The sequence below is a fragment of the Bos indicus x Bos taurus genome, chromosome 4 (assembly GCF_003369695.1).
Source record: "Bos indicus x Bos taurus breed Angus x Brahman F1 hybrid chromosome 4, Bos_hybrid_MaternalHap_v2.0, whole genome shotgun sequence".
In the NCBI taxonomy this organism is placed as follows: domain Eukaryota; kingdom Metazoa; phylum Chordata; class Mammalia; order Artiodactyla; family Bovidae; genus Bos; species Bos indicus x Bos taurus.
Window position 1 is genome coordinate 47,732,227 of NC_040079.1, and position 14,158 is coordinate 47,746,384.

The following is a 14,158-nucleotide window of genomic DNA, read 5'->3' on the forward strand; positions in this document are numbered from 1 at the left end:
AATTAAAAGCCTAAGACTATAAAGCCTTCTGTTTATAACCTTAATTCATTTAATGAACTTTTACTATTATAATCCAAATAATCACCTCCTAGGTAGTTTTATGCTTTTATGTCTAGATATTCAAAGTTTTATTTATAAACTTCTCCAAGATAGGGATTCAATATATTACTTCACTGTCTCTCAGATTCTAATATGGTGCTTTACTCTTAATATAAAGTTAATTAACTTTAATAAACAGAAGTATCTTTCTGCAGGATTTGTCAGCCTCTTTAGAAGCAGTATATGGACAGGCCAAAGAAGGAATTAACTCTGAAGAAATACTGGAGAAATTTAATGACTGGAGGTGTAATAAAAGAGAGGAGTTCACCAGTGTTAGAAGTGAAACAGAGACTTGTATACAACGTCTTATAGCATGGTTCCAGAATACTTTAAAGGTAACAGGAGTTCTGTTGCCTGGTGATGTGGCATAAACCAGGGAATATATGTTTTTAAATTTTCCACATGTAATTTACTTCTTTCTGAAAGCAAGGGAGGGTGGAGGAGAGAGAAAAAAGAGACAAAAATAAGAATGAGAATGCTGGGATAGAAGAGTGAGGGATTTACCTATTTACATTCTCTGTTTAGGACGTATATGAAAACAGCTTCAGTCAAGCTACAGGTGTAAGATAATATCTGGAGTTTATTACAAGTGAAGTGTTTATTTTACAGCTATAGTGTAGAGGTAATGGTATGTGCTTTAGAAGATACAGCTTTCCTCATTTTGGTTTCTTTTTTAGAAAGATACATGTGTTTTAGCATTAGTTGGCTAACTAGTCATGATTAAAATGTTTGGCAGTGTTTAAGTCATTCAGGTTTTAGTTATTTTAAATATCTTAAAGATATCTAAAATGGGAAATATTAGTCTTGGTTATTAAATATTAGAAAAGATGTCATAATTTTTTTAGTTCTTATTTATTATTGTAAAAACACTACATAATTTTATAAAAGGCTTTGAGACATGTGGTTTGTATAATGTACTCAGAACCCTAACTGAATTTTTGCCCAATTTTGTTACTGATTCTTTGTTCTTCTGTCTGTTTGCAACCTCCTGAGCAAGGACAAAGACACCTATGGTATCATTTATCTCTCTGTGTGATTGGTTTCCACATATAAGCTACTTCTAGAATTCTTTTTTGATGCTTTGTTATGGATACATTAACGTAACTAAGTTATTTCTTTGTCTTCGTTTGTTTCAGAATCATCCTCTGTTTAGGTTGTCTGTTATCTTTCATTTCCATTGCTATTTCCCAAATCTAGACCTCCGTAATCACAAATCTGAACCTCTGAAATCAGAGTGACTGCTTATGACCTTTATGTTCTACATTATAATTTTGACCCATGATTTTATTCTATTTTATACCTTATTATAAAGTCTGTTTCCTGATAGGAATTACCTTAGTTTTCCTAATGAGATGAAAACTATCAGAGTTTAATTTTTAACTTTTATTCTTTAGATTCCTCAATTCTAGTGAGTCATCATTAAATATCAGGTATAATCATACCCATTCCTTTGTATAAAGGCTGGTTTTGTTTACCTACTGTCTGTCCAATTTGAACTTGCCACCTGAGCAGTCAAGGTTCTTTACCAGTTGGACAGTCTCTTTTATTATTCCCTCAAAACATCTTGGTCTTGTCCCTGTTTTTTTCTCATACTTTTCCTCTGTATTGTCCTCTCATCTCTCTTAACCACTACTTACTTTAACAAAATCTGTATTTTCTTTAAGTGTGTGAGGTGTGTGTACCTTTTTTTTTTCCCCGTGCATAAGGTTTCTGAAGGTAGTACTTTATATTTCTTACGTTTATTTCCCCCACATTATGCAATACATAGGCTAATTCTCTGCTCCAAGTGTAAGAATATAATACTAATTGAAATAATTAAATGAGATACTTCATGTTTTTATTTTTACAAATGAGGCCTTTGATCTGTCTGTGGAAAAATCACTGATTTCTGATGACACAATTGATAATATTGATGAAATCCTGGAGAACACTGAGTCAGGTGTCTGCAAGGAGCTGGAGATATCTCTGATTGTGAGTACTGGTATTCCTTAAAGCAAAGTGTTGTTTTGTTTTTTTTTTTTTTTACTAGTTAGACTTAGCTTTCCTTGTAAAAGCCTGTCTGATATACTAATACTGCCAAGTTCTAATCCAAACACAATGAGAAGTCTTATTCTTCCACAGGGTGATATTTTCATTTTAGTAGGATATTTCACATCAAGGAAAAAAAAATCTCATATTTAATTCTAGGAAAACAACTCTTAGATTAATCTGATTCTATCGGATTTCAATAGCACTTAATTCTTAAGTCTGTCATACCCAGTAACCATAAGATAAGACTCTTCAGAGTTTATAAAAGCTTGAAATAAAATCTGAGAGACCTTTTGGAAGTGAATACGCAAGATTAATTAGTAGCTGTCTTTCTGTACTGTATATATTCTCTATTGCTGTATAAAGCCAAAAATTAGTGTATTTTGTAATGTTAATACTGCTCGCTGGGACCAGCTTTTTAGGTTGCTTACTAAATTGGTTATGTTCTTTATTTTGGTTATGTTCTTTATTTTGGTTGGTTATGTTCTTTATTTTGCTTGTTTCTCTTTTCCCTTTGTAATTCTATACAGAGTGACATTTAAAAAATACATGCAAAAAAATACTGTATTTCCCCACTGTCAACTGTAAAGTTGTCCTTATTTTAGATGGTTCTGTGAGGCTTGATTTTAGACATGGTTGTTAATAAAAATAGTGTTGAAGTTCTGTATATTGTTTAGTTTTTATATTTAGCATAGTAGTATTCCTGATTTCCTTTAATGCTCTAGTTTAGACAGCTTTAGGAATAATAGTGTTATGGGAATAAAATTTCCCATATGAACATCTTTGACATCAGTTTCTCTTCTCCCTCGAAAAAGATCTATGTTTAAGAAGTATTTTGAAATATATAAATTTGTTAAAGGTATCATTTTGAATTTTTTCCATTGTTATCAAAAGTTTTAATTATTTTGTACTCCTTTATATATAATTCTGTGTGTGTAATTTCATTTAGGAACAAGGTGATGCAGACAAGGAGATCATTTTAAAAACATGTAGTCAAGTACTACAAAAGATCCGTTCAGAGGAAAGCCTTATTGCCACAGTACAATCCAAGTACAAGGACAGTGTTGAGGTTGGAGTATGCTTTATATAATTGGTCTTATATACAGATGCTTTGAAATTTTTAATACTTAAACTTTTCTTAAGTAGTTAACACCCAGTGTGTAGATAAATTATTTACTATTTCTGGAAAAAAATTATAGCCATTGTTAGCTGGTATATAATTAAACTCACCCTATAGTGGGAATGGCAATTTTACTGATAAAATACATTGAGATTTTTTTTTTAATCTTTGGTTTTTATTATGCTCTCCAAAACATAACTTTTATCTTTTTCTTTATGCCTATACAAGTTTACAGTAGAAAACTTGCTATATACAGAAAGATGAGGAGAAATAAAAACATTGATTGTATTCCCATTAGCTTAAGAGATATTAAGTGCTAGTTTTCAGAGTATTTCCTTTTTGAATGGTAAATTATATGTACATATGAATATTATGTGTATTGCATCATTTTGTAAACTGTTTTGAAAAGGTTTTTGTCATTTAATGGTTTTTCATGAACAGTTTCCCATATGATTAATAATTTTTTTATACTGTGATTGTGAGTGAATAAAACATCATCTCTTGCATAGATATATGATGTTATTTAACCTTTCATCTGTGTTAGATATTAGGTTTACTTGCATTTTTTTTTTACCATGAAACTGTATGTAGTTTTTGTACATAATCTTATTTAGTTCCTCAAGTAGATTCCTAAAAATTGTTAATTACTTAGTCAAAAGGAATGAATATTCTTGAAACTTGATATATAGTGTCAAACTACTTTTGGAAAAGATAAATTCAGTTTACATCCTCACTGGAAATTCCCTTTTGCATTTTCTGTAGCGAAGTGCGTCTCACTGTGTGTCCAGCTTGAAATATTTTTTACCTTTGCTACTTCGATTGCTAGAATGATATTATTCTAAGTAGATACGCAGAAAATCAAGACAGTGGGTAGAATTGTTTTGTTGAAAATTGTAAAATTTTTAACTTCAGTCTGAGCTCAGTAAATATTAGTTGAATCTTAATAGAGAGAGTGGTCCAAAGGTGACTGTTCAATAAATATTGCTATTTGTGTGTTGAAAATATAACAACTCTTTCTCTCAGTTTAAGAAACAGATTATTGAATGTTTAAATAAGAGCCCCAGCGTGGATCACTTGCTCTCCATTAAAAAGACACTGAAAAGCTTAAAGGCTCGACTGAGATGGAAATTGGTTGAAAAGAATAATTTGGAAGAAGTAAGAAAACAGTTGGTTCTTAATGAATTCTGTGTGTACCTATTTTTACTTGAGGTCTGCTTCTTAAATACACTCTTTAAAATTATTCACTTTTTGTTTTATATATTTTATCTCTTTTTCCCTCTGTAAGTTACTAGGTTAATAATGTAAAACATTTTCCTATGTCATGAAATGTTTTCTAAAAACATTTTACATGGTTGCCTTGGTTGTTGGTAACATAAATGTTTTTGAATAATTTAAAAAACTTTTACTTGGACTGTTACAATGTCTATTAAAAATAAGCCTGTTACATGCTGAGAGGTGACAGGGTGCTCCCCCAAAGGTAGAATTTTGTCATAAAGATCAGGATGTCTTTTGTTAACTCTCTTTTTAAAGCCTGGACATAGTATTTCTTGCAGATGTTTTAAGTTGTTTTCAAATGTAATAGAACAAAAAGAATTAGGACACTTTTAGCCTTTAGGCTTGAAACTTTGTGAATAAACTGCCATTCTTTGTTCCCTTGAGGATTCCATTTACTTATCAAAGGGGTTTACATTATATCTTAATCCAGCTTGAATTAGCTTTCTTCCTCATTGGAGCAGTTAAGCATGGAGTAGAACTAATTTAATAGTTTAAAATTTTTCTAGTTTTATCCTATTCTGGGCTGTAGGACATGAGGTCTTTTTTAGTTTAATTTTTTAACTGTTATAGAAATACATCTAACCTTAAAGACATGTACTTTTTAAGGAGACTTATTTGTTATCATTAATGTTTACAGAGTCCTACATTGTTTTTCCTAGGCATGCCACATGTTTACTGATTTTTTAAAATCAAGTTTTACATGGAGAAATATTCCATGGAATTTAATTGTATTCTGGTTCCTATTCTTAATATTTATTTTATGGTGGCAGTTGGTCATCTTAGAGAAAACTTACAGCAAATTAAGAGATAAGAAAAATCTATGTAATAGACTTTATGGCTACATTTTTATAATCCCTTTTTGTAGGTTTTAGAAAATTCAGGGTTAGAATAAACTAATATTAAACTAATATTAATTCAACAATTATGTTATGAGGGACTTTAGTGCTAGATATGGAAGGATATGTAAAAATCAGACAGTGATTTGCCATAGAAGTTGCCTTAATTCTTACTAGAAGAACTTGTTTTCAGTCTACTTTAATAAGCCTGTAACGTTACTTTTTTCTTTCTGGTTAAAGTCTGATGACCATGATGGATCTGAGATTGAAAAAATAAAACAAGAAATAACTCAGTTACGGAATAGTGTCTTTGAGGGAATTTATCATGAGCAGGAGGAATATGTAAGTATTTGATTCTTTGAAATGTTGAATTAGTTTTAAAATTGGATTCAAATATCTGTTTTTATGAAGTGGACTGTAATCACAAGGCTAGAGATTATATTGGCATAGTTATGTTGGTATGGGGGTTTCCCTGGTGTGTCAGATGGTAATTTTAGCCTGCAATGCAGGAGACGCGGGTTTTATCCCTGTGTTGGGAAGATCCACTGGAGAAAGGCTTGACTATCCACTCTGGCAGTCTTTCCTGGAGAATTCCTTGGACAGAGGATCCTGGCAGTCTGTAGTCCATGGTGTCGCAAAGAGTCAGACACAACTAAGTGACTAACTGTTGATACAATAATATTTATGTGAACTTAGATATTAATTTCTGATGACAAAATATTTCATAACCATTGTTCCAGATGTGAAAATTGCAGAAAAGTATAAAGAAATATCATCTTTAACTTTCTCAGTCGGTGGTAACAGTAGTATAATTACATTAAACTTTTGACTTATCTTCCTTTAAGTCTTATTTTTACAAGAATCAAGATTATCTCATAATTTTGCACACTACTTGTTTTCTGTTTAACATAAAGCCCAAAGATTTTTCCTTTATTATAATCTTTATGATTATTATTTTAGCTTAAAACTGCAGTGAAAACATTAACAAGGCACCATAATTTAGTTGAATATTACAAAACTACTAGGTTGAGGTTAAGTTTTACCACTGATTTTTGTTACTTTGGAAGAATCAGTCAGCATATCTTGTCTTTAAAATGGAAAGAATATTGAATTTTATATTTTAGGGATATTATGGGAAGAAAGGTAAGAAACAGTGCTCTGAAGAATAAAAGTACTATGAAAATAATAGGCACTTTATTATGTGATATTTAGCAAACTTACCTGTGTGTACTTCATTATTCACCTTGTGAATATTGGATAAAATAACTATCCCATGAACTTGATAAATGTCTGGAAATTTTACAGAATAAAACATGTGATAAGTGACTTTTCTAAGGATGTTCAGTTGACACGTTTACTTTAAAGTAGCTTTTGTAGAGCTACATGTTTGTTTTTTTCTTTCCAGGCTTTTATGATTTTTTTTTCCTACATGAAATAGCCAGTATTTTAAAATGTTACTGTGTTCTTACATTTTGAGAACTAGTGACAGTTTATGATTCCAGTTGATTTTTCATCACACTTTTTCATTTTAGCTTGAAAGTGAGTGTGGACTTTGACCTTAGGCAAGATTTTGTGCCTGTATATGTAAGCCAAGCCATTAAAATTTGTAATAAACTTTTTCTTCTATTAGTAAGGTGGTTAATTTAGATCCAAGTTGCTGCTTGGTTTTCAATTATTGTAGTAGAAGGCAAAATCAGTGATTTTATATATATTTATATATATATATATTATTAGATTATATATATATTATTAGATTAGAAGTCTTGTTATTTAATAAGGGAGGTATCAGGATGTATGATTGAATATACATTGATCTATAATAAAAAATACATATTTTTTTAAATTTAGGCGAAGCTGAGTAGCTTAGTACAAAAATGGTTCCCTGAGCTTCCTCTACTTCATCCTGAAATAGGATTACTTAAGTACATGGTAAGCTTTGTTTCCTTTGAGAATTACTACTATGCAGAGTGCTGAAAAGTGATGATGTTACAATTATGTATCATTGTTGAATCTGTAATAATCTTGCTATAAAAATGTTTCTGCTGAATGGTTTTTAGTATTAGAACTTTCTCAAGGCTGTCTTTCATACTTGCATACTGTATTTTAATTTTTATATCAATTTGCATGTTTTCTGTATTTTCTCTTTTTCTCATGACTAAAGAGAAAACATTTTGCATGGCACTTATTTGAATTAAAGGTGTTTATCTTTTGAATTGATGAAGCAATTTTATCTCCTGTTCCAAGAGTTAGAATAAAAGTAGGACTCTGATACTCATGAAGAATTTATAAACAGAATGTATCTTTTAAAGCAGGCTGGAAAAATTATTCTAGAGAAGTTGAGGTAGAAGTTAAGGTAGATATGTTAATGTGAGTATGATTTTCTAGGCAGTCAGGATTCAAAACTAGGAGATCAATGTATTAGGACATTGTGGAGCAGGATTGGTAAACTCTGGCTCTCAGAGCCGAGTCTGTTAACTCTGTGTTTTATTATTTTGTCTGCTGCCCATGAGGGTCTAGAGGAGATGTTTATTCTTTAACATTGTCATTAAATTCATGATAATAGTTTAAATATAGTACCTAAAGGAATGTTCACATAGATATCTGAACTGATAAATATATAAGATTAAAGTCCTGTAAACTGTTAAAGCAATTAACTGAATAATCTTTTTCAGACTAAACTTTTAAATAATGTGAGATTTTCCTTGCAATTATTTAATTTTGCTTAGAGACTATTTTATGTAGGATGTGTGAGTAAATAATGTGATACTATATGGGGCTTGAAAATTAATTTCAAAAATACGCTAATATGTTTTATTTTGGAAGATTAATCATGGCTTACGATTCTCTTCATTGACCTGCAAAACTGTTAATCATAATCATATGATTGGCTTATGGATACCCTTTATTATTTTAAGGTGTTTTCCTGTGATATGTGCTTTAGGAAATCCCCTGTAGGTTGATTATATATTGTGGATTACTTAAATATGGTGACAACACTTAAAAAAACAGAAGATAATTTCACAATCCCTCTTATGATTAGTAAGACTATACCACAGTAAAACTCAGCTTGATTTAAAATGTTGATAGTCATGTTTTAGTGCACAAAAGTATCAGGAATACATAGTAGAATTAAATTATTTGAAAGAAATTTTCAATTTTGAAGATTCCATTTCAAACAGAGGCAGGGGTGTTAGAACTCTGTTAGTTCCTAGAACTGTCGTAGTCTTAATTTTTAGACTTCTCATTCCCATTCTACAGCTGCCTTTTTATTTTTCATCATTTTAATATTTTTTAGGAAACACATTAAGTTTCCCAAGTAACATCAGGGTTCCTTGGAAGCAGGGTTCATCCCAGTCATTTTCAGAATCTCGTATAGAGGGGTAGCATGATTAAGTGTATGGTGATTACATTCCGGGTGGGAATTCAAGTGCCAGGACATAGAAAAATATAAAACTTTAAATATTTTTATTTTATTGGTATCTCCAGTAGAGTTCATGATATCCAATCCATCTGATAGTATGTAACTAATTTTGTTATTTGAAAGTGCTTGTTTGGTTTCTTGAACTGTAACAAAAACTTGTTCTTAGAACTCTGGTGGTCTTCTTACAATGAGCTTGGAAAGAGATCTTCTTGATGCTGAGCCTATGAAGGAGCTTAGCAGCAAGCGTCCTTTGATATGTTCTGAGGTTAATGGGCAGATAATTCTTTTAAAGGTAAGTTTAAGTTCTTTGGACTTGTGGAAGATTCAGAGAAGTACCACGTGGTGGTGGTACTTTTACAGCAAAGTAAAGACCCACTGTTTATTTTCTAAATTATATGAATTAACTGGTATCATGATTATGTTTCCAGTTTGGCTGCTGTAACTACCTTGTATTTAAAGTTTCCCTCATTTCCCTAAATAATATATGTTTTTAATAGGATATACTTGCTTTTCTTTTTTCAGGAGAACTTAATATGATCTAGCTAAGATTCAAAGTTCTTATTTTTCTTAGGTTTCTATTTGAAATCTCAACTGTTTTGCCAACAGTCTTTTATTCTTTGATTTCTTCTCTTCATTGACCTGCAAAACTGTTAATCATAATAGTTGGATAATTAATTTGGTCTTAGTGGGTATATATTGTAGACTATATTTTAAGCTACTGGTAGAATTGTTCTTTTCTTTTTAAATTATATCATTAAAAGCAGATACGAAAACTACTCATGCAATTAAAGAATAAATTTAGATATATTTTAACATATAAAAAGTTGAAATGATATATACTTAGAGTGAGATTTTAATCTTAGGACTGCCACTTCCTCTTTTTTGGTAAAAGGGCTATTCTGTGGATGTCGACACAGAAGCCAGGGTAATTCAGAGAGCAGCTGCCTATCACACAGCTTGGAGAGAAGCTAAAGGAGAATCTGGGTTGCTACCACTGATATTCTTATTTTTGTGTAAGGTAAAGTTTTTATGCTAATCTCTTTCAGAAAACATTTTATTTAAAATATGTTTTAGTTACAAGCTTTATAGAAGTAATTCCTTTTAATTTTTTAAATTAAATATATAGTTGATTTACAATTTTTGTTAATTTCAGGTATATTAATTTCATAGCACAGTATTTTTGCAGATTATATTCCATTGTAAGATAATGGGTATAATTCCCTGTATTACATAGTAAATCTTTGTTGCTTATCTATTTTATATATAATAGTTTGTATCTATTAACCCCATACCCCTAATATGTCCCTTGCACTTTCCATCTCCTGTTTGGTAACCACAGTTTGTTTTTTATGTCTGAGTCTGGTTCTGTTTTGTATATATATTCATTTGTATTATTTTTTAGATTCCATATATAAGTGATATCATATAGTTATTTGTCTTTCTCTGAGTTATTTCACTAAGCATAATATGCTCTAGGTCCATCCACATTGCTGCAAATGGCAATATATATCCCATTGTATATACCACATTTTCTTAATTCACTCATTTATAAATGGACATTTGGGTTACATACATGTCTTGACCACTGTAAATAGTGCTGTTTTGTACACTGAAGTGTGCATATCTTTAGGATTCTTGTTGTTGTTGTTACTGTTTTCTGGATATGTACCCAGAAGTAGAATTGCTGGATTGTATGGTGGTTCTATTTTTATTTTTTTAAGGAATTCCCGTCTGTTTTCCTTAGTGGCTGTACCAATTTACATTACCACCAACAATGTAAGGGCTCCCTTTTCTCCATATCTTCTCCAAAATTTGTTATTTGTAGATTTTTTGATGATAGCCCTTCTGATAGCTGTGAGGTGATAGCTAGCTCATTGTGGTTTTGATTTGCACTTCTCTAATAATTAGTGATATTGAACATCTTTTCCTGTGCCTATTAGCCATCTATATGTCTTCTTTGAAAAAATATCTATTCTTCTGCTTATTTTTGTATTGTTTTTAATATCAAGTTGTATGAACTGTTTGTATATTTTGGATATGAACTACTTTTGTTAGTCACATCATTTTTTAATATTTTCTCCCATTCCATAGGTTGTTTTAATTTTGTTGATGGATTCTTCTGCTGTGCAAAGCTTTTACGTTTATTTAGACAGTCTTTTCAACAAGTGGTGCTGGGAAAGCTGGATAGCGACATATGAAACAATGAAATTATAGCATTCCCTCACACCATATACAGAAATAAACTCAAAATAGTTTAATACGTAAATGTAAGACAGGAAACCATAGAGCTCCTAGAAAAGAACATACATGAAACACTCTTTGACGTAAATTGTTAGCAATGTTTTCTTGTATCAGTCTTCCAAGCCAAAGAAAAAAGCAAAAATAAACAAATGAGACCTAGTTAAATTTAAAAGATTTTGTTCAGCAGAGAAGTAATTCTTTGTGGAAAAATTATTTTGTACAGTCATTGTATACTGAAGATATTTTAAAGAATTTTTCACTTAGATTCTCATTTTCTGTTTTGCTTCTTAGTCGGATCCTATGGCTTATCTGATGGTCCCATATTATCCTAGGGCAAATCTGAATGCTGTTCAGTCCACCATGCCTTTAACTTCAGAAGTAAGTAAAAAAAAAAAAAAAAACACATTATTTTCATGGATGTGTCTAGTGAGAAAGTATCACCTTAAGTTTGTTGAGGGTTTGCTGCACACTTTCAATGTACAGTTTTGATTATTTAATTGTCACATCACCCCTGGGATATGAGTTATCGCATTATATACAGATTAGAAAAGTGAGGCTCACAGAGATTAAAGTGACTAGTACAGGGTCCTTCATCCAGAGGCTGAGTTGGGACTTGGGGTTGGAACTTTTTGGCACCAAAGCATAATCCTTATAACTATTAGGCAGTGTCGTATGTAAATTGTATAGTATAGCACTTGGTCTTAAGCAGTAGCTTTAATTTCTGTTGTAAATTTGAATTAGTAATAACAGTAAACAATGACCTGATTCTTTCTGCACAGTAATTCTTTCGGCCTCTTTTCTTTTCTAGATGGTCTATGGTCATTGTTTGTAATCCAAGTCTTCTTAGAGACTATAGTCTCTAAGTCATATTAAACATATATATACACACACATATGTGATACATATGTTTACATGATATTACCAGTTACATAATCAGGACTTCTGGCCTTTAATTCTTTATCTATGCTGTATTGTTTTTAAAGGTTCGTTTAGAAGAAGCTTAGTCACTTCTGAAAAGTCTTTTAACTAGAGAAAAGGTTCAGTTATTAAAATGATTTGTCTACTTCCTGACTTTTTTTGTATTATCTATAGGAAGCTTTAAAGGTCATGAAAGGTGTAGCCCAGGGCCTTCATACATTGCACAAGGCTGACATAGTTCATGGATCACTTCATCAGAACAATGTTTTTGCTTTAAACCGTCAACATGGAATTGTTGGAGATTTTGACTTCACCAAATCTGTGGTAAAATATAGTGGTTTTATAAATAAGTTCTAGACTTCATTTAGTATTATTAGGCACTTTTGCATGATATGGTAATTTATTATAAGATCTTTGCCTTTGGTTAAGGTATGTCATGTGGTGTAAGCTATTACTCTGTTATCAGCTAGATGCTAGGACAAGAGTTTATAAAGTTGTGCATTAAATTTTTTTTAACCATAAGTTTTAGGAGCAACCTAAGTTTTAGGAGCAACCTGAAATTACAGTTGATGGCATTGACAACATTCACATTAATTATTTTGTCAGTTGGAGCTTCCCTGGTGGCTCAGTGGTAAAGAATCTGTCTGCCAGTGCAGGAGACATGGGTTCAATCCTTGGGAGAAGGACATGGCAACCCACTCCTGCTTTCTTGTCTTGGAAATCCCATGGATAGAGGAGCCTGATGGGCTACAGTCCATGGAGTCACAAAATAGTGGGACATATCTTAGAGAACAAATAACAGCAGCAAACAACAATTATTTTGTCATCATCAAGAAACATTTAACTGCTAGAATACACAAGGAAAAGTAGATGGCCATCTCCTGTCTCCCCATCTGCTGCTGCTCTCCCAATCAATAGATTAGATTTAGATATACATGCTTTGCTATTTTTTGATTAGTGGGCATTTTTAGAAACTTGGGAATCTTGGACTTTTCCATTTAGTTTAAGTTCTAGTTTGATGACATTGACTGTTAATTTGGTGTCATGTTACCTCAGAAGAGGCAGTTTGTAGCAGTAACATATATCAGATAAAGAGAATATTGTGATATTTTTTTTTCTTTTTGGTAGAATAAATAGTTTCAAAATACAATCACAAGGGAGCATTTCTCTTTATTAAAATATAATTCACATATGATGTGTACATTTTAGTACTAATTTTAATATAGTCACAATATTGTGCATCAGTCACCACTGTCTAATTCTGAAACACTTTTATCACCCTCAGAAGGAAACCCTGTACTGCTTTGCAGTCACTCCTCCTCTATTCCTCTACTAAGTCTCTTGGAAACCACTAATCCACTTTCTGTCCTTATGGACTTAACTTATTGTGGACATTTTCTGCATATGGAGTCAAACAATATGTGGCTTTTTATGATGAGCATATTTCATTCTGCATAATGTTTTCAAGATTTATCCATCTTGTAGCATGTGCCTGAACTTCATTCCTTTTCTAAAAAATTTTTTATAACATAACCACAGTTATTTCAGAATGTATTCCAGTATCAAATGGTAAAGTTCAACAATGCAAAACCGAAATTGCTTTTGCACCAATTTAATAATTTTACACATGATAATCCAAATGTTTCATTGCTACTCTCAATTCTTCCTACCCCTCTCCTTCCCCACCTGTGTCCATAAATCCATTCTTTATGTCTATGTCTCTACTTCTGCCTTGCAGATAGGTTTATCAGTACCATCTTTCTAGATTCCATATATATATACATTAATATATGATATTTGTCTTTCTCTTTCTGACTTACTTTACTCTGGATAATAGGCTCTAGGTTCATCCACATCATTAGGACTGACTGAAATGCATTCCTTTGTATGGCTGAATAATATTCCATTGTGTATATGTACCACAGCTTCTTTATCCATTGATCTATTGATGAACATCTAGGTTGCTTCCATGGCCTAGCTATTGTAAATAGTGCTGCAGTGAACATTAAGGTACATGTGTCTTTTTTGATTATGGTTTTAAAATGCCCAATTAGTATTTCATTGTATGGATGTGCTGTACTGTGTTTTTACATTCATCAGTTTGTGGGTACTGGGGTTTCTACTTTGTGATTATTCTGAATAATGCTTCTGTGAACATCAGTATACAAGTTTTTGTGTGGAGGTATGTTTTCCTAGGGAAGGAATTATTGGGTTATATGG

At 31.6% G+C, this 14,158-nt stretch overlaps 1 protein-coding gene across 2 annotated transcripts in view; it reads left to right on the forward strand.

Annotated features, from left to right (window-relative positions):
* The window catches only part of STK31 (serine/threonine kinase 31), an 85,482-nt gene that overhangs the window by 47,274 nt on the left and 24,050 nt on the right, over positions 1 to 14,158 (forward strand). For both annotated transcript variants that reach the window (XM_027539336.1, XM_027539337.1), the window contains exons 12-21: positions 255 to 434; positions 1,954 to 2,070; positions 3,077 to 3,196; positions 4,271 to 4,402; positions 5,599 to 5,700; positions 7,207 to 7,287; positions 8,946 to 9,071; positions 9,672 to 9,797; positions 11,312 to 11,398; positions 12,113 to 12,262. In XM_027539336.1, the coding sequence (XP_027395137.1) occupies positions 255 to 434; positions 1,954 to 2,070; positions 3,077 to 3,196; positions 4,271 to 4,402; positions 5,599 to 5,700; positions 7,207 to 7,287; positions 8,946 to 9,071; positions 9,672 to 9,797; positions 11,312 to 11,398; positions 12,113 to 12,262 (1,221 nt within the window). The remainder of the gene's footprint in view (positions 1 to 254; positions 435 to 1,953; positions 2,071 to 3,076; positions 3,197 to 4,270; positions 4,403 to 5,598; positions 5,701 to 7,206; positions 7,288 to 8,945; positions 9,072 to 9,671; positions 9,798 to 11,311; positions 11,399 to 12,112; positions 12,263 to 14,158) is intronic.